This window comes from Salvelinus fontinalis, chromosome 1 (assembly GCF_029448725.1).
Source record: "Salvelinus fontinalis isolate EN_2023a chromosome 1, ASM2944872v1, whole genome shotgun sequence".
In the NCBI taxonomy this organism is placed as follows: domain Eukaryota; kingdom Metazoa; phylum Chordata; class Actinopteri; order Salmoniformes; family Salmonidae; genus Salvelinus; species Salvelinus fontinalis.
In genome coordinates this window covers 22,486,681-22,510,087 of record NC_074665.1, presented here as the reverse complement: position 1 = coordinate 22,510,087, position 23,407 = coordinate 22,486,681, and the positions used below count along the sequence as shown (strand labels likewise).

At 42.4% G+C, this 23,407-nt stretch overlaps 2 protein-coding genes across 3 annotated transcripts; both read right to left on the bottom strand.

Moving 5' to 3' along the window:
• Positions 1-9,757: 9,757 nt before the first annotated feature.
• On the bottom strand, positions 9,758-14,665 carry LOC129840063 (ADP-ribosylation factor 2). 2 transcript variants are annotated; one of them, XM_055907854.1, is made up of 5 exons: positions 14,576-14,665; positions 12,136-12,293; positions 11,922-12,032; positions 11,673-11,797; positions 9,758-11,459 (listed from the first exon to the last, which is right to left on the bottom strand). In XM_055907854.1, exons 2-5 carry the CDS (start codon positions 12,281-12,283, stop codon positions 11,298-11,300), a joined length of 546 nt encoding a protein of 181 aa, XP_055763829.1. In that variant the 5' UTR covers positions 12,284-12,293; positions 14,576-14,665; the 3' UTR covers positions 9,758-11,297. The 2 variants fall into 2 exon arrangements, with proteins under 2 accessions (XP_055763829.1, XP_055763852.1); XM_055907877.1 differs by having other exon boundaries at positions 12,136-12,263.
• Positions 14,666-15,060: 395 nt separating this feature from the next.
• Positions 15,061-21,794, bottom strand: LOC129840242 (uncharacterized). Its single transcript, XM_055908011.1, has 13 exons — positions 21,691-21,794; positions 20,276-20,548; positions 19,558-19,633; positions 18,352-19,306; positions 18,110-18,244; positions 17,688-17,946; positions 17,296-17,400; positions 17,026-17,192; positions 16,790-16,940; positions 16,092-16,613; positions 15,742-15,978; positions 15,548-15,648; positions 15,061-15,451 (listed from the first exon to the last, which is right to left on the bottom strand). The coding sequence occupies exons 2-13, from the start codon at positions 20,517-20,519 to the stop codon at positions 15,287-15,289; spliced, it is 3,117 nt and encodes a 1,038-aa protein (XP_055763986.1). The 5' UTR covers positions 20,520-20,548; positions 21,691-21,794; the 3' UTR covers positions 15,061-15,286.
• Positions 21,795-23,407: the final 1,613 nt, after the last annotated feature.

The window sequence follows — 23,407 nt, the reverse complement described above, 5'->3', positions numbered from 1 at the left end:
TGTTTTTTAAGACATTTTAATATTTGTAGCTACTTTTTAAGTAAATAGTGCACCTGCAGTCAACTTGTGCAATACCTCAACAGATAAAGAAGAGTACATTCTTCATTTTATCTGTCACATAATTCTTTATGATGAAGCTTACCGTTACTCCCCAGTCATGTGTTTTTGTTTACAAGCACACAATGACAAGAGACAGGAGCCTTGTGAGTCTCTCACTGTTGTACAGTGTCTTTTGGGGGCCAGGCAGCCCGCACCTCCAACACCACCTAGTGGTCCTCCAGAACTCACTCTTGGGGAAAAAACCCAGAGAAATACTTCACATAGTGTAGGATAGGGGTGGACAACCCTTTTCCTGGAAAGCTACTGGCTATGCAGGCTTTCTCAAGCAGAGTGAGTCTGACAGAAACTCCTTATGAGTCTGAGGCTGTCCTTATATGGACACCATAATCCAATTTCTTCTCATCTCATCTAGACTTTCTTTATGACTGGCATCTGCTGGGCAATGTTTGGACAGTGTGTGTGTGCGTAACAGACAGTGTGTGTGTGTGTGTGTGTGTGTGTGTGTGTGTGTGTGTGTGTGTGTGTGTGTGTGTGTGTGTGTGTGTGTGTGTGTGTGTGTGTGTGTGTGTGTGTGTGTGTGTGTGTGTGTGTGCGCATGCGTACGTGCGTGTATGTGTATGTGCATGTATGCGTGCAAACGTGCACGTTGGCATCTGTGTGTGTTTGGTTCGGAGTGTGTGTGACGTGTGTGTGTGTGTGTTCATACTCAAGCCCAGGGCTAGATGTTGCTTGATCAGAGCCCAGTCCTCCTGTTCACTGCAGTGGGCCGTCTGCACCAACATATGGCACACATCCCAGGCGGTGTCCCTGGGTGACACCCACAGGGAATGACTGTGACCGTACTCACCAAACACCTTGATCAGCTAGACAGAGAACCAGACGAAGAGAGATATTACATTGAGTAGCAGAGTACATTACTACATTGAGTAGCAGAGTAGATTACTGCATTGAGTAGCAGAGTAGATTACTGCATTGAGTAGCAGAGTAGATTACTGCATTGAGTAGCAGAGTATATTACTACATTGAGTAGCAGAATACCTTACAACATTGAGTAGCAGAGTAGATTACTACATTGAGTAGCACAGTACATTACTACATTGAGTAGCAGAGTACCATACTACATTGAGTAGCAGAGTACATTACTACATGGAGTAGCAGAGTACATTACTACATTGAGTAACACAGTACATTACTACATTGAGTAACACAGTACATTACTCCATTGAGTCACACAGTAGATTACTCCATTGAGTAGCAGAGTACATTACTACATTGAGTAGCAGAGTAGATTACTACATTGAGCAGCACAGTACATTACTACATTGAGTAACACAGTACATTACTACATTGAGTAGCAGAGTACCTTACTACATTGAGTAGCAGAGTACCTTACTACATTGAGTAGCACAGTACCATACTACATTGAGTAGCAGAGTACCTTACTACATTGAGTAACACAGTACATTACTACATTGAGTAGCACAGCACATTACTACATTGAGTAGCACAGCACATTACTACTTTCAGTAACACAGTACATTACTCCATTGAGTAGCACAGTAGATTACTACATTGAGTAGCACAGTACATTACTACATTGAGTAACACAGTACATTACTACATTGAGTAGCAGAGTACATTACTACATTGAGTAGCAGAGTACCTTACTACATTGAGTAGCAGAATACATTACTACATTGAGTAGCAGAGTACATTACTACATTGAGTAGCAGAGTACCATACTACATTGAGTAGCAGAGTACATTACTACATTGAGTACCAGCATACCTTACTACATTGAGTAGCAGAGTACCATACTACATTGTGTAGCAGAGTAGATTACTCCATTGAGTAGCACAGTACATTACTACATTGAGTAACACAGTACATTACTCCATTGAGTAGCACAGTAGATTACTACATTGAGTAGCACAGTAGATTACTACATTGAGTAGCAGAGTACATTACTACATTGAGTAGCAGAGTAGATTACTACATTGAGTAGCAGAGTAGATTACTGCATTGAGTAGCAGAGTACATTACTACATTGAGTAGCAGAGTAGATTACTACATTGAGTGGCAGAGTACCTTACTACATTGAGTAGCAGAGTACCTTACTACATTGAGTAACACAGTACCTTACTACATTGAGTAGCAGAGTACCTTACTACATTGAGTAGCAGAGTAGATTACTACATTGAGTAGCACAGTACATTACTACATTGAGTAACACAGTACATTACTACATTGAGTAGCAGAATACCTTACTACATTGAGTAGCAGAATACCTTACAACATTGAGTAGCAGAGTAGATTACTACATTGAGTAGCAGAGTATATTACTACATTGAATAGCAGAGTATATTACTACATTGAGTAGCAGAGTATATTACTACATGGAGTAGCAAAGTACATTACTACATTGAGTAACACAGTACATTACTACATTGAGTAGCACAGTACATTACTACATTGAGTAACACAGTACATTACTCCATTGAGTCACACAGTAGATTACTACATTGAGTAGCAGAGTACATTACTACATTAAGTAGCAGAGTAGATTACTACATTGAGCAGCACAGTACATTACTACATTGAGTAACACAGTACATTACTACATTGAGTAGCAGAGTACCTTACTACATTGAGTAGCACAGTACCATACTACATTGAGTAGCAGAGTACCTTACTACATTGAGTAGCAGAGTACATTACTACATTGAGTAACACAGTACCCTAGTACATTGAGTAGCACAGTACCTTACTACATTGAGCAGCACAGTACATTACTACATTGAGTAACACAGTACATTACTACATTGAGTAGCAGAGTACCTTACTACATTGAGTAGCAGAGTACCTTACTACATTGAGTAGCACAGTACCATACTACATTGAGTAGCAGAGTACCTTACTACATTGAGTAGCAGAGTACATTACTACATTGAGTAACACAGTACCTTACTACATTGAGTAGCACAGTACCTTACTACATTGAGTAGCACAGTACCATACTACATTGAGTAGCAGAGTACATTACTACATTGAGTAACACAGTACATTACTACATTGAGTAGCACAGCACATTACTACATTGAGTAGCACAGCACATTACTACTTTCAGTAACACAGTACATTACTCCATTGAGTAGAACAGTAGATTACTACATTGAGTAGCACAGTACATTACTACATTGAGTAGCAGAGTACCTTACTACATTGAGTAGCAGAGTACCTTACTACATTGAGTAGCAGAGTAGATCACTACATTGAGTAGCACAGTACATTACTACATTGAGTAACACAGTACATTACTACATTGAGTAGCAGAGTACCTTACTACATTGAGTAGCAGAGTCCATTACTACATTGAGTAGCAGAGTACCTTACTACATTGAGTAGCAGAGTAGATTACTCCATTTAGTAGCACAGTACATTACTACATTGAGTAACACAGTACATTACTACATTGAGTAGCAGAGTACATTACTACATTGAGTAGCAGAGTAGATTACTCCATTGAGTAACACAGTACATTACTACATTGAGTAGCAGAGTACATTACTACATTGAGTAGCAGAGTACATTACTCCATTGAGTAGCACAGTAGATTACTACATTGAGTAGCACAGTAGATTACTACATTGAGTAGCAGAGTACATTACTACATTGAGTAGCAGAGTAGATTACTACATTGAGTAGCAGAGTAGATTACTACATTAAGTAGCAGAGTACATTACTACATTGAGTAGCAGAGTAGATTACTACATTGAGTGGCAGAGTACCTTACTACATTGAGTAGCAGAGTACCTTACTACATTGAGTAACACAGTACCTTACTACATTGAGTAGCAGAGTACCTTACTACATTGAGTAGCAGAGTACCTTACTACATTGAGTAGCAGAGTACATTACTACATTGAGTAACACAGTACATTACTACATTGAGTAGCACAGCACATTACTACATTGAGTAGCACAGCACATTACTACTTTCAGTAACGCAGTACATTACTCCATTGAGTAGCACAGTAGATTACTACATTGAGTAGCACAGTACATTACTACATTGAGTAGCAGAGTACCTTACTACATTGAGTAGCAGAGTACCTTACTACATTGAGTAGCAGAGTAGATTACTACATTGAGTAGCACAGTACATTACTACATTGAGTAACACAGTACATTACTACATTGAGTAGCAGAGTACCTTACTACATTGAGTAGCAGAGTCCATTACTACATTGAGTAGCAGAGTAGATTACTACATTGAGTAGCAGAGTAGATTACTACATTAAGTAGCAGAGTACATTACTACATTGAGTAGCAGAGTAGATTACTACATTGAGTGGCAGAGTACCTTACTACATTGAGTAGCAGAGTACCTTACTACATTGAGTAACACAGTACCTTACTACATTGAGTAGCAGAGTACCTTACTACATTGAGTAGCAGAGTACCTTACTACATTGAGTAGCAGAGTACATTACTACATTGAGTAACACAGTACATTACTACATTGAGTAGCACAGCACATTACTACATTGAGTAGCACAGCACATTACTACTTTCAGTAACACAGTACATTACTCCATTGAGTAGCACAGTAGATTACTACATTGAGTAGCACAGTACATTACTACATTGAGTAGCAGAGTACCATACTACATTGAGTAGCAGAGTATATTACTAGCTTGAAATATACTTATTGTTACCATAATAGAGCTTATTGATTACTTTAAATGCACAAGGAATGTATATGTTAGGGGTCAAGGAAGGGTCAAGAGAATCTCGGTATGTGTAAAGTTACTGAGTGATATGTAAAGTTACTGAGTGAGAAAAGGGGAAGTGCAGAAAGTTGACATTCTGTTCAAATATATTATTGTTGAATATGAATGTTCCTGAGGAGGAAGGCAAAGGGCAACAGTCTAATTTCCGTTTTTGAAAGGCAGGCCAGTTGGTGTGGAACAAGGACCATGAGGGATGTAGAACTCAACTCGAGACAAGGTCAACAGTTGATGAGAGAAGATACTGCTTGGGTGAGAGCCTGGGTATCTGCTGCCAAGAGTCAGTTAACAGATTTTATTGTGACAGACAAAATAATTATTTATTTATCTCCCTTGACACTTTACCCTCCCCTTGATCTGATCTGGTTCACTCTCTCTTTCCCCCTCTTATTCCCAATCTCTCTACCTTCCTCTGTCCCTCCACCTACCTCCTTCCAGACAGGTCTGATGGGACTGGAACACGGCCTAGCCTGGGTTCCCAAGGCCGAAGAGGAGATCCAGGTACAGGCTAAATTAAGGCCGATTGATGAATTGTGACACCCCCGACACAATGTCTCAGCCTATCTCCTCAGCCTACTCCAAAACCTGATTGAAAACTTCACCTGTTAATCAGCAAAAAAAAACACAGACTCGTTCCGTAAGGGACAACAACAGGCCAAGTAATGGATAAATGCTTGGAGCCTCGTGGGGGAAGTTTGCAAATACTTTCAGAGCAATATATCAATATCCGCTAAATTCACCCGGTCAGCAAAAATAGTTCAGTGAAAGGTTGAAAATAAATTCCCTGATGTTTGCAGTAGGCAAAGGGCAATCTAAACAGACAATATCTATGGAGATCAAAGGTCATTTCTGTGCTGTTTTCAAAAACTTGCTGGAGCGGAGTGGGGCGAGGTGCATAGCTGCAGGAAGTAGGGGTGCTGAGGGTGCTGCAGCACCCCCTGAAATTTTTGAATAAAATATATATATGTGCAGTACAAGTCAAAGTTTGGACACACCTACTCATTCACTTTATTTTTACTATTTTCTACACTGTAGAATAATAGTGAAGACAATCTATGAAATAACACACATGAAATCATGTAGTAACCCAAAAAGTGCTAAACAAATCAAAATGCATTTTATATTTTAAATTCTTCAGCTTTGCACACTCTTAGCATTATCTCAACCTGCTTCACACGGGAATGCTTTTCCAACAGATACACATGGGAAATATTGTCCATACAATGGCTCTTTGTATCCACTTAATGGGAACCCCATAACTCTGCCTCCTTGTCTAGTCTGCCTGCCTGATCCAGGCAATTTGTCCCTTTCGAAATGCTTGCAACCTGCCAGCATTCTTCTGATCATTGCAAGCCATATGTCCTGCATAGCAACACTAAGCAAAGGATATAGCTTGTCAATTTGTTGGAACACAATACAGTACTATGACTGAGAGAGCCCTTTTATGATTGATTGCACATTTCTGGGGGTGCTTGTTGTACGAGCATTGTGGTTGAGGATTCCATGGAGTTGGTAGCAGGTGTGATGTTTCCATTCCCAGCGGTTGGTTTTGTGACCGGTACTGTGTCATGACACCGAAACCAAACAAGAAAGTGTTAGGACATCAATAATACACGTTGTGAAATTTGCCATGTACTATGGAAATACTTGTTTCCTTGTTTTTTAGGCACATGGCCCATTGGCTGTAACGCTGATGTAAAATTCTATTTTTAGTCACAAATCTGACTGAACTCCTTATGTATTTAAAATACTGCATGTGATTACTAGACTCTTTCTTTCCTTCATTATTTTACTGAGCCAGGTCATTTAATGGAGGACCAAGGGCAAACGACAGAGGTCTTCAACAGACAAGAGAACTCTGGTGGGGAGGATGATCTGCTGGGTCGCTCCACGCTCCACGCTCACCTTGGCCCCTCTTGTGGCCAGCAACCCCCGTTTTCCTTTGATATTTTTATACATTGTATCCAGGCCTCATTTGCGACTCACTTGTTCCATTTTCTGTTATTTTGTTTAGCAAAATTTCCAGAATGAAAAGCTTGAAACTGTCCTTTGTTCCTCTATGCCCAATCCCTTTCCAGAGATATGCAGCTCCTCTCAATCCTCAATCGGCTCTCTTTCACCTCTAAAAAGTGACACACGCTTAAATTCAAGGGCTCTATTTAGTCAAGCCTCCATGATATTGTTATTATAATGTGATTGGCTGTGCAGTCTTCAGGGATATTGTTCTGAATTCATTTGATTGGGTGTCATATTGATAACAATAGCTAAATTACCATCCAATTTGGAAAGACTTTCATGCAAATGTTATAAAATCTGCTAAATAATTGGAATTGTGTTTCCATCAGACTGACTTTGTTTCTGCTAAAAGGCTGTGCGTGATTACATTTGGCACAAACAATTTTGTGGTTTTGTTTTCATGTGTCGAATAAAAAAAACTTTTGCTATAAATGGCAAATTTGCCCAATCAGATTTTCGCGTATGGTCTCTAGACAACATTTATCTGATAAAGTGGACACTGGACAATTGTGGTTATAAAATTAGATGGATAGGCGCAATATCATTTTTATTTGTTAATTGGCAGCTAAGCACGGATCATCATGTCCCAAGCATACAAATTAAGACCCTCGATTTTATTGGAAAGGCGCATCAAGCTCATCACTGTGCACTTTCGAGACTGTGTAGCCTAAACCGTGCATGCTTTTCCAAGTCGAAGTGGGAGGACCACACAACATAGTATTGTGTGACTGCAAATTTACCTCGAAATTATGGTTATATATCAACAATTGCGCAAGAAATCTTTTCAACCTCAATTTGTCGCATAATTAATTTTACCGACACAAAAAGTACTCCACCATGTCGAACGAACAGATTGTCTGTCGACTTTTATAAAATTGTGCCGACACTTTCGTGTTACCAACACACTTGTCCTGATTTTTTTATTTGTATAGGTGGAATGACTTGACTCGCATAAAAACTGGATGGGAAACGTGGTTTCTCCAGGGGGGATATTATGGATTAATAATGTTATTGACTGTGTGACTGGCAGGGGTTAATTTGATTGGCAGAGGCCCATGAGTATGCTTGTGTGCATTTAATGCTAGGCAACAGACTGTCACAATGCCATATATGCTCCGTGGCATGACAACACGCCCTCACAACATATAAGAGTGCAACACACATTTTGATACACATACACATGATACACGTATTTTTTCTCCAATATCTACAGTATCTTTACTTGGGGTACAGTAGCACAGACAAACTCCATAACATTGTGACACCATCCATCACTGTCTGTATTAATATAGATGTATTAGTTTTGAAGGTCAGTAGCAGAGTATGTGAGCGGAGCAGAGCGGTCATTGCTCATGGAGCGGCTCCACATCCTTTCCAACCACTCCGCTAAAAACCCCTCAGCGCTTAAAGGATTAAAAAAACTGCAATAACAATTTAATCAACACCCATCTGTTTTTCTACCTGGACTAGCCATTCTTTAAGTATTGAAACCAAACCTGATTTTTAGTTTAGAAATACTTTGATACAATGACACAGTTAGCTACCCACCTCGTTCCTTTCTTTTATCATGTGCACGTAGTAAATACTCCATCATGCTTTCTGGTGTATTTTGAAATGCCACAATTATTCTTAAGTTGTGCACCCCGAAGACCCAGTGCACAAATTTGTTGACATCCCCATTAGTGATCATTTCTCCTTTGTCAAGATAATCCACCCACCTAACAGGTGTGGCATATCAAGAAGCTGATTAAACGGCATGATCATTTCACAGGTGCACCTTGTGCTGGGGACAATAAAAGGCCACAAAAATGTGCCGTTTTGTCACACAACACAATGCCACGTCTCACGTGTTGAGGGAGCGTGCATTTGTCATGCTGACTGCAGGAATGCCCACCAGAGCTGTTGTCAGATAATTGAATGTTCATTTCTCTACCATAAGCCGCCTCCAACGTCATTTTAGAGAGTTCGCCAGTACCTTCAACCGGGCTCACAACCGCAGACCACGCCAGCCCAAGACCTCAACATCTAGCTTCTTCACCTGCAGAATCGTCTGAGACCAGCCACCCGGACAGCTAAGGAAATTCTACACAAACTGTCAGAAACCGTCTCAGGCAAGCTCCAGGTTTCAGCTGTACCGGGCAGATGGCAGTGTACATGGCGTTGTGTGAGCGAGCGGTTTGCTGATGTCAACATTGTGAAAAGAATGCCCCATGGTGGCGGTGGGGTTATGGGATGGGCAGGCATAAGCTAAGGACAACGAACACAATTGCAATTTATCGCAATTTGAATGCAGAGATACCGTGACGAGATCCTGAGGCCCATTATCGCATCATTCATCTGCCGCCATCACCTCGTTTCAGCATGATAATACATGGCCCCATGTCGCAAGGATTTGTAGAAAATTCCTGTAAGCTGTAAATGTCCCAGTTCTTCCACAGCGCGCATACTCACTAGACATGTTACCCATGGAGCATGCTTGGGATGCTCTGGATCGAGGTGTACAACAGGCTGCAATCAACAGCCTGATCAACTCTGAGATGTGTCATGGCCACACCAGATACTAACTGGTTTTCTGATCCACGCTCCTACCTTTTTTAAAAAGGTATCTGTGACCAAGAGATGCATATCTGTATTCCCAATTATGCAAAATTCATAGATGAGGGCCTAATGAATGCATTTCAATTGACTGCTTTCCTTATATGAACTGTAACTCCGTAGAATCGTTGAAATTGTTGCATTTATATTTTTGTTCAGTGTAGTATGATCACTTACTCTAAATGGAATGGCACGACAATAGCATGACAGTTTGTGCATGAGAAACCATCCATAAATGTTCCTGAACGGCTAAATTATACCCGTTTGTTCACACAGATCTCAGTGGCAACACCAGATTTTAGGATCAAATCGTTTAATATGTTCAGGAAAACCCCACAGAAAAAGTAGCGGGAAAAACGTACAGATATCCAATCATTCTTAACAGACGTGTCAGCATAACATCCCTATGACCAGGTAGCCCCCTCCAGCCCATGCCCCCTGTAGTCCTTACAGATCTGACAATAAAGGTACTAGTACCAATAGCTTGTGTTGGTAACTCATGTAGTACAAAGTTGCTAAATGTAGCCAATGTTGGCGCTCATACCCTTGACCTAGGCATATTTCCTTCATTAGCCATAGCGTTACAGTTAAGAGCATTCGTATTATTTGGTGCTTTTCCTTCATCACATCCAGGAAATTAGCAAGCAGCTGGGGTACAGCATGCTGAGGTCCTGCCAACCTCTGAGACAAGAATAATATTGTGAACATTTCCAGGTAGAAAACAAAAATGTAGAGTGTTGGCACCCTTGAGGGGACACTACATTTAATATACAAGATTTGTCATACTGCTCAATTGCATTTGGTTTAGCAGTTGTACAAAGATAAATGCTAGAACTAGAGAAAACAGACATGTAACATTTCTAGGAATAAAGTTTGACGCTTCTGAATGTCCACCGTAGACCAGCCCAATGCAGCACGTCAAATCAACCATGTATTGAAATGCCCAGTTGAATAAATAGGTGACATAAGATGAAAACGAAGGAACAACTTTTAACATTAGGACAACATTTGCTTTCAATTCATTCAGTCAAAATGTCAATTTTTCACAATTCGAAAAATGACCAAGAGGAATTCATGTAACATTAGTTTTTAAATTCAAAAGCTCATTTTAACATTTGAATATTTCCTTATGGTTATTAGGTTGTCTTTCATGGTTTATCTCTTTCTCGCAGGGAAAAGATAGTGTTCGCTGGAAAACCATTAAAGGTGTTGGTAATATAATTTTACAAAAAGAAGAAAAAGCATGGTTTTCAAATAACGCAAAGAATGTCCAACGGTGGAACGAGATCTTTTTCCATTTACTTCAACCTGATACAGGTTACAATGCAGTTTTATCACAGGTGGGGCTAGGTAAGGTTTCAAAATGCACATCCTATTTTACAATCTCAACACTGGTAGTACAAATAAAGTTATATATCTACCAAGGAGAGAGAGGAGGACCGTTTACACCATTGCTCTTTATTTGCCTTGTGAAAACCATGCGTGGCGTGGGGAGGAGGGGATCGTGCATGACAGAGTGGGGCTGGGTGGGATGGCGCTCGAGGAGCCAGACCACTATTTCCACAGCAGGTGTGTTAAAGGCACGCCGGGGTTACTCCTAATCCCAGCTAGACACTTCACACCCACACAACGCACGCGCTCACCTGACTAAACACACAGTACACACACAAGCAGCACAGGTTACAGCCCCAGGAGTAAGGTTCGATACAGAAAAAGAGAGGTGAAGGATGAGGTTTTTGGAGAAAGACTGGGAGGGAGGAGTTTCAGGGGGCAAGGGGCTTGGAACCGGTGCTGCCATCGTGTTAGACAGAGGGAAAACTAAAATGGTGGAATGGATCATTTCTGGTTCTTGAGCTGGTTGGAGAGCCAGTCAAGGCCCTCGTAGAGGCCGTCCCCGCTGGTAGCACAAGTGGCCTGGATGTACCAGCTGCGCTGGCGGAGGGCGTGGAGCCCCAGCTTGTCTGTGATCTCTGCAGCATTCATTGCATTGGGAAGGTCCTAAGAAACAACCATGTTCAAATTATTCATCCTCTGTCTATCACACTGTGCAATATCTTACTCAAGCCCAGTGATAGTGCAAGGAGTTGGCAATTCAAAAAATTATTAAGTATGCATGGTCAATGAGTATGGTCCACTCACAATTTTTAGCAGGATAAAAGAGCACTACAAGGAGTCAAGGCAGACAGAATTCAGATGAGTACCCATGCGCACCTGTTTGTTTGCAAAAACGAGCAGCACAGCATCTCTCAGCTCATCCTCCGCGAGCATTCTCTGCAACTCCTCCCTCGCCTCGTTCACTCGCTCCCGGTCGTTGCTGTCCACCACAAAAATAAGCCCTGCAAAGAAGTACATAGATGACAATATGACACTGGTTCTCCGATAAGCAACTGATTCTTGTAACGATGGCACCATCTATGGACCACCATTGCCAACGATCCTCAAAGCTCCTTTGAATCTTACCTTGAGTGTTCTGGAAGTAGTGGCGCCACAGCGGCCTGATTTTGTCTTGACCGCCAACGTCCCACACCGTGAAGCTGATGTTCTTGTATTCTACTGTTTCTACATTAAAACCTGGACAAAGGACACAGAATGATAGGCACATATTCCATAAGTAGCCTAATTTGGAAGAAGAAAATTGTGATAGGCTAATGCATTCAAGGAAAAGTGTCCTTACCAATTGTTGGAATGGTGGTAACAATCTCTCCTAGTTTGAGTTTGTACAGGATAGTCGTTTTCCCAGCCGCATCGAGTCCAACCATGAGAATCCTCATCTCCTTCTTGCCAAATAGGCCCTTGAACAGGCTTCCAAACATATTCCCCATGGTCACTTATCTGAGAGAAAGAGGAATTCAAGGTGAAGAAAAATCAGTAACGGTACACATTTAGATTTCTATGGGGTTCATATACATTTTGACAAATTGAATTTCATGACTTTTCACCAAATTTCCATGACCAAACAAACGTAATTGGCGTCTACGTAAGTATAAAAAAGTGTTTGTGGTATTGACACTGGGAGGCTGCTCTCTGATACCACGTATCATCTCCTGTCTTTGTGCAAGACACTTAAACCCCACCAAGTAGAACACCTGTTAAGCAACTGTATAAATCACATGGACAACCTTCAGTCTGGAGACCTACTGGGTGTGCAGGCTTTTGATTACAGCTCTGCTCAAAACACAGACAGTTAATCAAGGTCTGGTTGAGCAGCTAATTCCTAAAAATGTGGTTTGTTAGAGGGGGACTGGAATAAAAGCCTGCGCACCCATTCGCTCTCTTGGAGGATGGTTGCCCACCCGACGTAAAATATATTGCAACATTACAACCAAATGCTTTGTACATAATTCATTAATTTAATATATCAAAGATCAAATGGCTATTGTAAGCTACAAATATTTTTATTCAGCTGAAGCATGCCCACAAACTTTCTTCAGGAAATGTACATTTTAGTTTAGTCATTTATCTTACAGTCTATTTTGCAAGCCACGATTCAAATAATTATTTTGATTCATATTCGATTCATCACGATTGAACCGAATCTCAACTAATAAAATGGCAAAGTTTAGCGAGTGTCGGTGTTTTGGGGGACATGACATAATGAAAACAAACCTTTTTATTTATTTAACTAGGTAAACGAGTTCACGAATTATTATTTACAATGACGGACTACCTCGCCAAACGCTAACCTGTACGTCGCTGGGTCAATTGTGCGGCGCCCTATGGGACTCCCAATCACGACCGGTTGTGATACGGCCTGTAATCGAACCAGGGTCTGTAGTGACGCCTCTAGCACTGAGATGCAGTGCCTTAAGACCGCTGCGCCACACCACATGCTAATAAAAGCAACACAGTTAACTACAGGGTACAATATATACATTTTGAACGGACTACCTAGTTAGTCTGTTCTCTATCATATTGTATAGGCTATATATGGGCCTACCTGCTGCTGGAATGTCCGACTGTCTCTCTCCTTTGAGTAATGGCCCACTCGTCTCGCACAATTGCAGGTTACGCAAACACAGACGTGCTAAAACTGTCATTCCGATCCTGGCTTATATGTTGACGTTTAACTGTGGCTAAATAAATTACGTTAACAGAAATTCAAATGAATTTCCATGACTTTTCCTGAACTTCCGGATTTAATCATCCAAAACTTTTCCGGGCCGTACGAACCCTGTTAGTATGTACATTCAAGGGGGACATACGTTTGCAGGAATTAACTCCAAGCCACCAATATATTCCCCAAACCCAACAGCCTACGTCAGCATACTGCTATAGTTAGCTAGTTGTATGGCTGTGAATGCATTCCGTTCCTTTAACACGTCAGAAACGACTTAAATGACAACGAATGCGATCCTGACGTCAGCTGACTCGCCACAGCTAGCTGCTTTTAGCCTGTCATGTTTATGATTTCTTTAGCTGGTGTTCTGTGACAAAAATCATCAACATAATATAGTATTTATTTACCCAATTTGGTGCTTGCTCCTAAGTCCTAGCTTCTAAACACTGTGCAATTGTGAATGAATCTACGTTCCAGTTAGCTAGGCCTTTCTTAACGGAGGCAAGGCTAACTAAGCAAGCCTGAATATGTCCCATCAGGATCTAGACACTATCATACAATTTCACGACCAAAATAAATATCCGAATTTAATTGGCAACAGGCGTACCCGGTGGATAGTGAACTTGAGGGCCGACAACATTCTTTAAACTAACGTTAACTAGGTAATTATATAACATTAAAGCTAAAAGAAAAAGCTCTAACTAGTTAGCTAACTAGCTTGGGCGGATGCTTAGCATCATGCTATCTTATTAACTAACTAGTTAAGTTAACGAACAAACTGGGGATCTCAGGCATTTAAAACGTTTACCGAACATATCGTTTTACAAGCATTTGCTACTCATCTTATGACAAAACTAGTCAGCCTGAAGGAAGAGACTGTGTTCGCTAACTTAGCATCACTAGCTAGCCATATATATGCCGCAACGTCAGATGTAGAGGAAATTGTGACGTCATTTGAAGAACAGACAACGGGAAAACTGAGTGTTTTTGTCAGATTCTAGTTCACTCGAACATACATTATAATATGTTAAACATACGTGATGTATGATATATTCACCTTAGAAAGACTGCTTCTCGATCTTGCTTCTCTTTCAGTCACTCCAAAATGGCGTTTACGCAACTCAGTAGACACCGGTGTGTGGACAGGCACTTCCCACTGTTAATCTTATCCAATCATATCACCTATTGTATTTAAAGACCCCGCCTGTAATACAATTTCATCCAATCACGTGGCCGATATGATTTTAGACAACGAGGAAGTGAACGTACACATTTTAGCCAATTACTTTTGAATTACATTATTAATGCAACGCAAGTTATCAATGCAATTGGCAGATAATAGATTCGGATCAATGCAGTCAGTAGCAGAATATTCTGTGATTCAACTCATTGTGCACTGACTCTTCAGTGAGGTGATCAGGGTGTCTTCTTTCCAAAGCCCACAGAGCTTGTTTATTGAATTTTGTTTTAACACAAGCTTTTCAGAACTACTCCAACTCAATAAACCAGATGTTGGTCGACTTGTTCACGTGATTCATTTATTCTCAACATGGTGGATTGTTAAAAAAAAAAAATGTAGGCCTATGCATCATCACACTGATAAAAGGTAGAATTGTTGAGAGACACACCCATCTATTCTAATGAGTAGCTAGAAACCTACTATTATAGGCTAATAATTACAGAGAGAGAAAAATCATCACAATGTGAAAATGTTGTGCCTGAGTCTCAATTTAGAATATAGCTGCATGTATACACCTTCAAAGTTGTCTCATTCCCGAATCTCAAGCTTTCCCTCTTTGATCCTCCAGCTCCATCGTGGACAACAGTCTGGGGAAGGAATACAGCAAAGCCACAAGCCTGACTCCTGGATTTCCTGTTGGAAGGACACGGGCTTCCTGTCCAGAGTCTCCAGACTGAAGGCCTTCACTGTGATCTAAATGAGACACAGCACACTCTCATGTTATCTGTACATCAATTAGACAGGCTAATGATATGTTCAACCTTACTCAGATCTACAGTGATCTCTTACCTGCTCGCTTATCCCTATGGCAACATGACCCACTTTGACCTGATGCCGTTCACGGATCCTCAAACACTCACCGCCAATGTTTTCAATCCATATCTCAACGCCTAGACCAGCAATGCACAGAGAACAGTGAGTTTATCAACAATTATACCCTTCCCTAATGCTTACAGGCAAGTCTACCCAGAGCATTTTCTCACCTTCAAAGCAGTAAGATGGTGGCTGGTTGGTGGATACCACCAACCATTCCAAGTTGAAGCTCTGTCCATCTGTCTGGCTGTTGTAGGAGAAGACTCCAGAGCTGAGGTCATCAGACGAGCAATCAGAATCTTTGTCTGTATCATCCTTCTGGGATGAACCAGTGCTGCTCATACAGGAGGGAGGGTGGTCCCTTGGCTCAGGGGAGGGGGTCTGTGCCAAAATGCCCTCGGTAACACCTGGAGAAAGACAGATCGCCTTACTTTCCTGTCTCAAGAATATACACTGCACTGCATCTTTTTAGATGTGCATAAAGCCAGACTGTCTGTGCAGCAGTATCCGTTTAACTCACCATCTCTTAAGTATTCCAATTCAGGCTCTGACCCCCAGGATTGGTCAATCTCCGGCTGGCCTTTCCGCAGGACGGGGAAGTGGGTGTGGAGAGCTTGGTAAAGTTCTGTGGAAGACTCCTCTTCCTCCCAATCGCCTTCATATTCCCAGTCACTTTTCCTCTCCAGATCTCCATCCTCCCCCAAGTAAATATCCACCTCGGAATCTGTCTCAGAATCCCAATCTTCCAGCAAATGGCTCTCCTCCAAGGAATTTTGATAAGATTCCCAGTCCCTATCCTCCAGAGAATATGTCACTGATTCAGAATCTCTCTCCAATTTCAATCCTCCCTCCTCAGAATCACTACTGTCCGCGCCAGCGGCCAACGCTCTCCAGGAGCTCACCCAATGCATTTTGGGTGCTGACTGTGTGGCTGCTGGCTTTGCAGGGGCAGAGGGAATGTAGGGTCTGTTATGATTCCCAGCCTTACTGTTCACCAGTTTCTGACAATCACCTTGACCAGAACTGTGACAAAGTCCTCCCACTGAAAAGAAAAAAGGGGCGCTCTCATTATTCTAAAACATACACTCGCTCCATCTCACACACAAACACCCATGTACTGAGGGAACATCTTCACAACAATCACAATGATTGAATTCCGGCCATAGATACACACTTGTAAATAGCTAATTCAAGTTTGTCAAATCATAGATAGATTACCTGCTCTCAGGGCCTTGATGGTCATCTGCCTTAGCGCTGTGGCCGAGGCTCTACTGGCGGGGTCCTTCTGTAGTCCAGCTCTCAAGACCTCGGCAGTGTAGGGGTTACAGCTGGGGGGCACCTCCCTCAGAGGTGGTGGCTCATTGACAATCTGACCAGTGAAAGGAAATATTTTAAATTACATGTTTACAGCAAGGACTTTTCTCTGATCCTGGATAACACAGGTTGTTTTTTACCTTGAAGCACAGGGGGTGGTTGTAGTAGCGGATCCAGGGGTGGCATCCGTTGAGCATGTGCAGTAGCATGCAGCAGCTACTCCACACGTCTGCCTTGGCACAGCGGAGGTCCCCTCGTGCCACCTCGGGCGCCATGTGGGTCTCTGTGCCAGCGGGCCACCCAGATTCTGAAATGTTAGGAAATAGTTGTGTGGGCATCGTTTTGTTTTTGTTTATCCCATTGAATACTAACTCAAAGAGTTGTCATTGTATTCACACATGTACACTGACGTCTAAAGGCTTTGGTGCTCTGTCCATTTGGGTCCAGCGTCTCAGAGAGACCAAAGTCACAGAGGAACGTTTCCCTCCCATCCTCAGACAGCAACACATTGTCAGCTGCAACAAGAAAATAAGAAAAGGGTAAACAAAATGTACAATTAGAAGGCTATCTGAGGAATAAGGAGTTAGAGAAATATAGGGAACTGCTTTCTGCCAGACATAACAGTACTGTGCATCCTGAAACTACAGGATGTGCTTTCTTATCTTCTGACACTAGAGGGAGTGCAACAACCACAAATAACTTTGCTTTACAAAGTATCACTCTAGTGAACTACACTCAAATGTACCTATGCTATTCTTTCAGATCTTACACGTGTCTAGGGCAAAAGGGGTTGTTAACATGCCTTTAACATCCAGATGCAGGACGTGTCTGTGATGCAGGTGTTCCAATGCTCCCAAGAGCTGACAGAGGTAGCGCAAGGCCAGTTCCTCTGGTAAACTTCCCCTCTCCCTCAGTAGCTGGGCCAAACAACTTGTCTTCAGGTCCATGAAGAGTGTGACGTATGGACCCTCCCTCACAGCCCCAAAGAGCTTCACAACGCCAGGGGAGTTCAAAGCACTCCACGTGCTCACCTCCTCACAGTTGAAATGACTCAGTGGGATCTGGAATGAGTAAAACAAATTATTTTATTATGGACCAGGTTTACTAGGCGCTTGCATGAAGTGAAATGTTTGGGCTCATTGTTCTACAGAGGGAATTCAACTTTGAAACGGCTGCTTATAATGTATAGGATCATAAGACAACTCTGTTGTATTTGGGACATACCTTTTTGGCAGCACACTCGAACCCGGTACTTCTGTCCTGAACACTGAACACATCACCATACGAACCATTCTGAATGTGGTATAGAATGTGGTATTCCTTTCCCTCCCTGTATTCAAACTTATTGGGCTGGAGTTGCTGAAAGATACACAGTACACATACATGCACATTCTGGTTATTCAAGCATTCTTTATAAAACAAGGATACTGAATATTGATGAGGAAATAAATTAACAGGATTCCTACCTTGTGGAATATGAGGCCTTCGTTGATCTGTGCGGTGGCCTCTTTCATCTCATCCGAGACATCTTTGACCAGTGCTTTGAAAAAAGGTGAGACGAATCGCTGATGCTTCTGGGTAACTCTGCTGCGTAGTTCCTCCAACATTGTCTCAGAGCTAGACACTCCCCCGACGCTACACAACAATCCAGACACATCCCCTGGGATGTTAGACACACCCACCAGACTGCAAAAGGAGTTGGACGTACTCTCCACACTGGAGGAGGATCCGGATTCCCATCCTCGGCTACAGGTGGAGTCCGAGTCAGACACGCCCATCAGACTGCAAGACGAGTTAGAGTCGGACACACTCTCTGGCGCCAGGACGTTGTCCGACACGCACATCACACTGGAGAGACAGTCCGACACGTCCACCAGGCTGCAGACTGAGTCCGACAGACCCCCATCCCCAAAACTAGAAGAGGCGTCTGACTCGCTCTCACGAGTACGAATGGATTCAGAATCAGATATACTCTTCAGACTGGATAGAGACTCAGACACTCCTATTTCACTAGAAAAGTCGGACACACCTATGAGTTCATATGTGTCTGACAGGCCATCTGCACATTTTGACACACCTTCCAAGCTGCAGTGGGATACAAGTTCAAACAAACCCTCCAAAATGCAGCCTCCGCGGCTATGAGGTACCCAGATAGAGTCTGTGTGTTTGGGGAGGTCCACAGGAAGTTGGTTTACCTCTGAGGCCCAGCTCATGTCCTTGTTGGTTGATTTAGACCAGTCGATCTCCTGCACCCATAAACCTTGGATGACTGGTGGCTCTTGTCCTTCCTCCCTCTGTCTTCCTTCCTGAGGCTTTTGCCGAAGCTTCCTTCGAATGTGGTGGTGCGGGACTGTGCGGGTAGTACCCACATAGTTCTCTTCGTCATTATCACTCTCGGTTGTAGCTTTCTTGGCTATGGACCTGCAAATTAAGTGACATTGAGTGAGTTGACGAGACTGCTAGGGGCGTCTGGGGGCATGTAACCCCTGAATACATTTTTGGGGGAAATGAACAGCTAATTGTAATGAGCCTAAAATGTACTAACTTTATTACGAACAATTTATTGTGCCTTGTTAAGGATACAGTGCAAACTCCATCTAACTGCAGTACAGTTTTCTAGTCCCAATTCAATTTAAATTTGAGATTAAAGATGGTCATGCTCTGGTAAGTACCTGTGGCTTTTGAGCAGATGAGATCTGGAGTAGACACATTCTGTGCTCGTAGGGCTGAACTCTTGGGAGCCTTCACCTGGGACACACAGATTTACTCTGGATCAAAGATGGCTCAATAAATGACATGGGCTTGTTATTCCCTCCTTTCTGCCCTAAAAAATAGGGCAAATAAGGCCAGAAGAGAGGGAACAGTTTTCTAGAATGTAACCCCTATCCCTCCTTCTGGCTGCATGCAGATGCAAAACTATTTCAGTGCTACTTAGCCATTTAGCAGCATACAACCCTACATCCCACTGCTGGCACGCCTCAGAAGCTAAGCAGGGTTGGTCCCTGGAGTGGAGACCAGATGCTGATGGAAGTGGTGTTGGAGGGCCAGTAGGAGGCACTCTTTCCTCTGGTCTAAAAATAATATCCCAATGCCCCAGGGCAGTGATTGGGGACTTTGCCCTGTGTAGGGTGCCCTCTTTTGGATGCGACGTTAAACGGGTGCTGACTCTCTGTGGTCACTAACATATCCCATGGCACTTATTGTAAGAGTAGGGGTGTTAACCCCAGTGTCCTGGCTAAATTCAAAATATGGCCTTCATACCATCATGGTGACCAAATCATCCCCAGCTTACAATTGGCTCATTCATCCAAAATGTTTACGAAAAAAGTGTCACTGTGTAACTACTATGCACTTTGTAAAAGAAGAGTTCTCCGTTAGTTACTGGCTTACCCTCTGCCTGGGCGATGATGGAGACACATGGGACTTGGTCCCTGTCATCATGCCCCCCTGTGCCCACCTGCTTGGCAGTCCCCTGCTCCATCACCAGGCTCAGGGTAGGAAGGACGGTCGGCACCAACGGGTCCTTGTTGTCTTCACCCTCCATGATGTTTTCCTTCCCCAAAGAGAACAGCAGTGACGCCCCCTTCACATCAATGAATGGCGTGTTTGAGTTGAACATCCTGGGTATGGCCATTCCTCTTGCACTTGGCACCCTTAGAGAAACTGAGATCAAATCAAAGACATGATAAATAAAAAGTCAAATGAGTGCTAACATGCTACTGGAGAGAAATGGGGTAAGTTTACTTTCGGGAATAGTGAGAATGGTGACAAACCCTCTCCTCAAGGTCTTCTTCAAGGAGATCTTTGTGGCAATAAGCACTGATGCTCAAGAGCTAAGGCTATGTGGTAGTTAGTAGTAGAATTTTATTTGAAGAGCTCTAGGAAATGCAAAGGGATACCGAACACCGAACAAGAAGCATTATGTAAATTAACCAAATTGTCTATTAATAGACGGCAAAATAATTCTCAACATGTCATTAGATAGTTCTTGACCCCTAAGGGAGGGGAAATGTACATAACTCAAAAGGTTTATTCACTGTGCGGATATGCTGACGTTAGCTATGCATTTGGCAGGTATTTTAATGTGATGGCATTTGTTATGGTCGGTGTGAATGAACTGAGATGGCTAGTGATCCAGGCGAACATGTATAAATAGCACGCAGAGTTTCAGCATGCTCTGAACTAGTTGCATGCCTTCCACTGGGCTGCTCAGCTGTCAAAGTCTCTCTTTCTTAGCGCCCACCATATTGACAGGGAAGGCCGGGGATCAAAACAATCCTTTGTCAACTTACACACAGACAACGCTACACAGGTTATGTGTCCTTGTCCTCTCATAACTGCATTTGCAACTTGCACTAACTTATCCACCAACTTAACTTAGTTCAAGTGTTTCCTATGTTTCTTAGTCCATGTTTTGGGAAACAATAATAAGTAGTATTTCTAAAGGTTCTTCATTACATCTTTGTTCATTGTTATGTGTGTGTGTGGTTCCCCTGCAAAGTTGTAGGAATTTTAGATCGCAATCCTATTCTTGAACATGCACCACTGTAAAGTTCTCATTCCCCGTTAAGTTGGCATTCAACTAACACCCTCAACCCTCAAATCTTACTGTATGAGAACCTTTATATCTAAGTTTTCTGTTCACCTAAGGGAAAATAATGGCCCATCTTTCCCATTACTTCCTTGTCTGCCTTCACCTACACTCACATCCCCTTCCTAGCCCTAGTAGAAATAAAACATTAATACCAAGATAATACATTGGTTTGAATGACAATAAAACATCAATAGGTAGTAATCCAACATACCGTAAAGGTGAAACAGTTGCTCCTTTTCTGTGAGAAGTTATCTTTGTATTAGTAGTAGTAGAGACAGACAGAGTACTTCAGCCAGTTGGACTAAGCTACTTGCTTCCGTTGTCAATGTGTGTGGGTGTCTGTGTATGTCTGTATGTGCTGTCTCCAAGTGTAACCCACCGGCTTTCTGCTGACAGGCCGTGCTGATTGGTGGGCCATATGTGAGAGTTATGAGACAACTTTCACCCCTGACCCCCGGCACACATTACTGTTACTGTATCTAGACTCGGGTACTGTCTTGAGTCTATCCATTTTTTTCCCTTTCAATGTGTCTTTTGACTAACGATGTAGTCATTGTTAATTAAATAAACACACACATCCGCCTCCCCTCATGACACTGTGCTCCCAGTCTCTGTCCTCATCTCATTCTTTTGTACAATCCCCTTCAAACATACGTTCAAGTTTGTATTAATAGCTATGGCAGTCCTAGAGAATCAAATACATAGGTATAACATGGATATAACGTCGATAAATAAGCAACAAAATTAAGGGAAGAACCACAAGTGCAAAGAAGAGTAACTCAATGAAGGTAGAAAATCAGTAGAGACAGATTGACAAAAAAAAGTGCAATTTAGTAACATATTTAATCAAAGTGACACTGGTTAAAGTCAAGTCAAATTTTTCATACAAGTCTGGTAGTTGGCACCGGTTCAGTAATACTTCCCATTCAACACCTGTGTGCTGCCCTGTCCCAAATTCAGATCGGCAGAATTTGAACATTCCCATGGGAATTAGCAACATGCCAGAGGAGGGAGTGTCAGCAAAAAACACATACTACCCATGAGACATTTTCCCTGGAAACATCTGAATGGCAAAGGGACAAACCAATGGTGAGGCACTCAGCAGGAGTACACATAGGCAGGTCAGCGAGTTTCATCCGTGTACTGGTCGAGTGCCCTGGGATCTATCTATACATAGACTTAGAAAAGTTCCATTACCAGAACTCCGTCTCAGAGTGGTGCTCAAATTAAATTCTGTTTCTAACCATTCATGACAAAGTGGTACAGTTGTAGTTTATCTAATTACGGTACAAAATGTATGAACCGTATTCTTCAATCATGAATTGAAATGACTGGAAACCTTGGACTTGTGGCCCTTTTACAATCGTGTCCAGTGGGCAAATACAACAAAGGGTTGTAAAAAGCCAAAGGGGCCATGGGCCAGAGCATTATAGTGCAGACGTGCCTCATTGGAGTTAAACCTCGTTCTCTCTACCCGTGCCCTCCACTGAGGCTGATTAGTCCATGGCTCTTAGCTGCCAGCAGAGAGCACCAGAGCCAAGCCTGGCTGTGTCCACTGGTAACTGGGACACATCTCACCAGCTGTGATATGCCAGGGCAGGGTCAAGGCTTCTGTTACTCTCTTCATGCCGCTGCTTGCTACTCACACCTCTTGTTTTCATTGGTCGTCATAACAACTTCTAAGGGGGAAAAGGATAAGGGGGAAAGCAAATAAACATAATGCGTTTCTATGGGCTTATTTTGGACCTAAGCTTGTCATCTGCCTTTCCGCCTTCGGGATGATTCCCATTGTTAGAGCGGAGACATGAGCATCTTGTCATTATATACAGACCTCTGTGTAAAGGGAGAGGGGAGAAGTGCATAGGAAGTGAGGTGTGCTTTCCTTGGGAATCTCTATGAACCATACACTCCAAGGTTCAGGCAAAAAT

What these genes read in the sequence shown, in the direction of transcription:
- LOC129840063 (XM_055907854.1), bottom strand. Translation starts at nt 12,283, where the DNA reads ATGGGGAATATGTTTGGAAGCCTGTTCAAGGGCCTATTTGGCAAGAAG. An exon ending in TACCACCATTCCAACAATTG is followed by an intron (nt 12,033 to 12,135) that starts GTAAGGACACTT and finishes TCCTTTGTCCAG; the next exon opens with GTTTTAATGTAGAAACAGTA. An exon ending in TCGTTTTTGCAAACAAACAG is followed by an intron (nt 11,460 to 11,672) that starts GTGCGCATGGGT and finishes GTTGTTTCTTAG; the next exon opens with GACCTTCCCAATGCAATGAA.
- LOC129840242 (XM_055908011.1), bottom strand. Translation starts at nt 20,519, where the DNA reads ATGGCCATACCCAGGATGTTCAACTCAAACACGCCATTCATTGATGTG. An exon ending in AAGGCCTCATATTCCACAAG is followed by an intron (nt 18,245 to 18,351) that starts GTAGGAATCCTG and finishes TGTATCTTTCAG; the next exon opens with CAACTCCAGCCCAATAAGTT. An exon ending in CATCAAGGCCCTGAGAGCAG is followed by an intron (nt 16,614 to 16,789) that starts GTAATCTATCTA and finishes TTTTCTTTTCAG; the next exon opens with TGGGAGGACTTTGTCACAGT.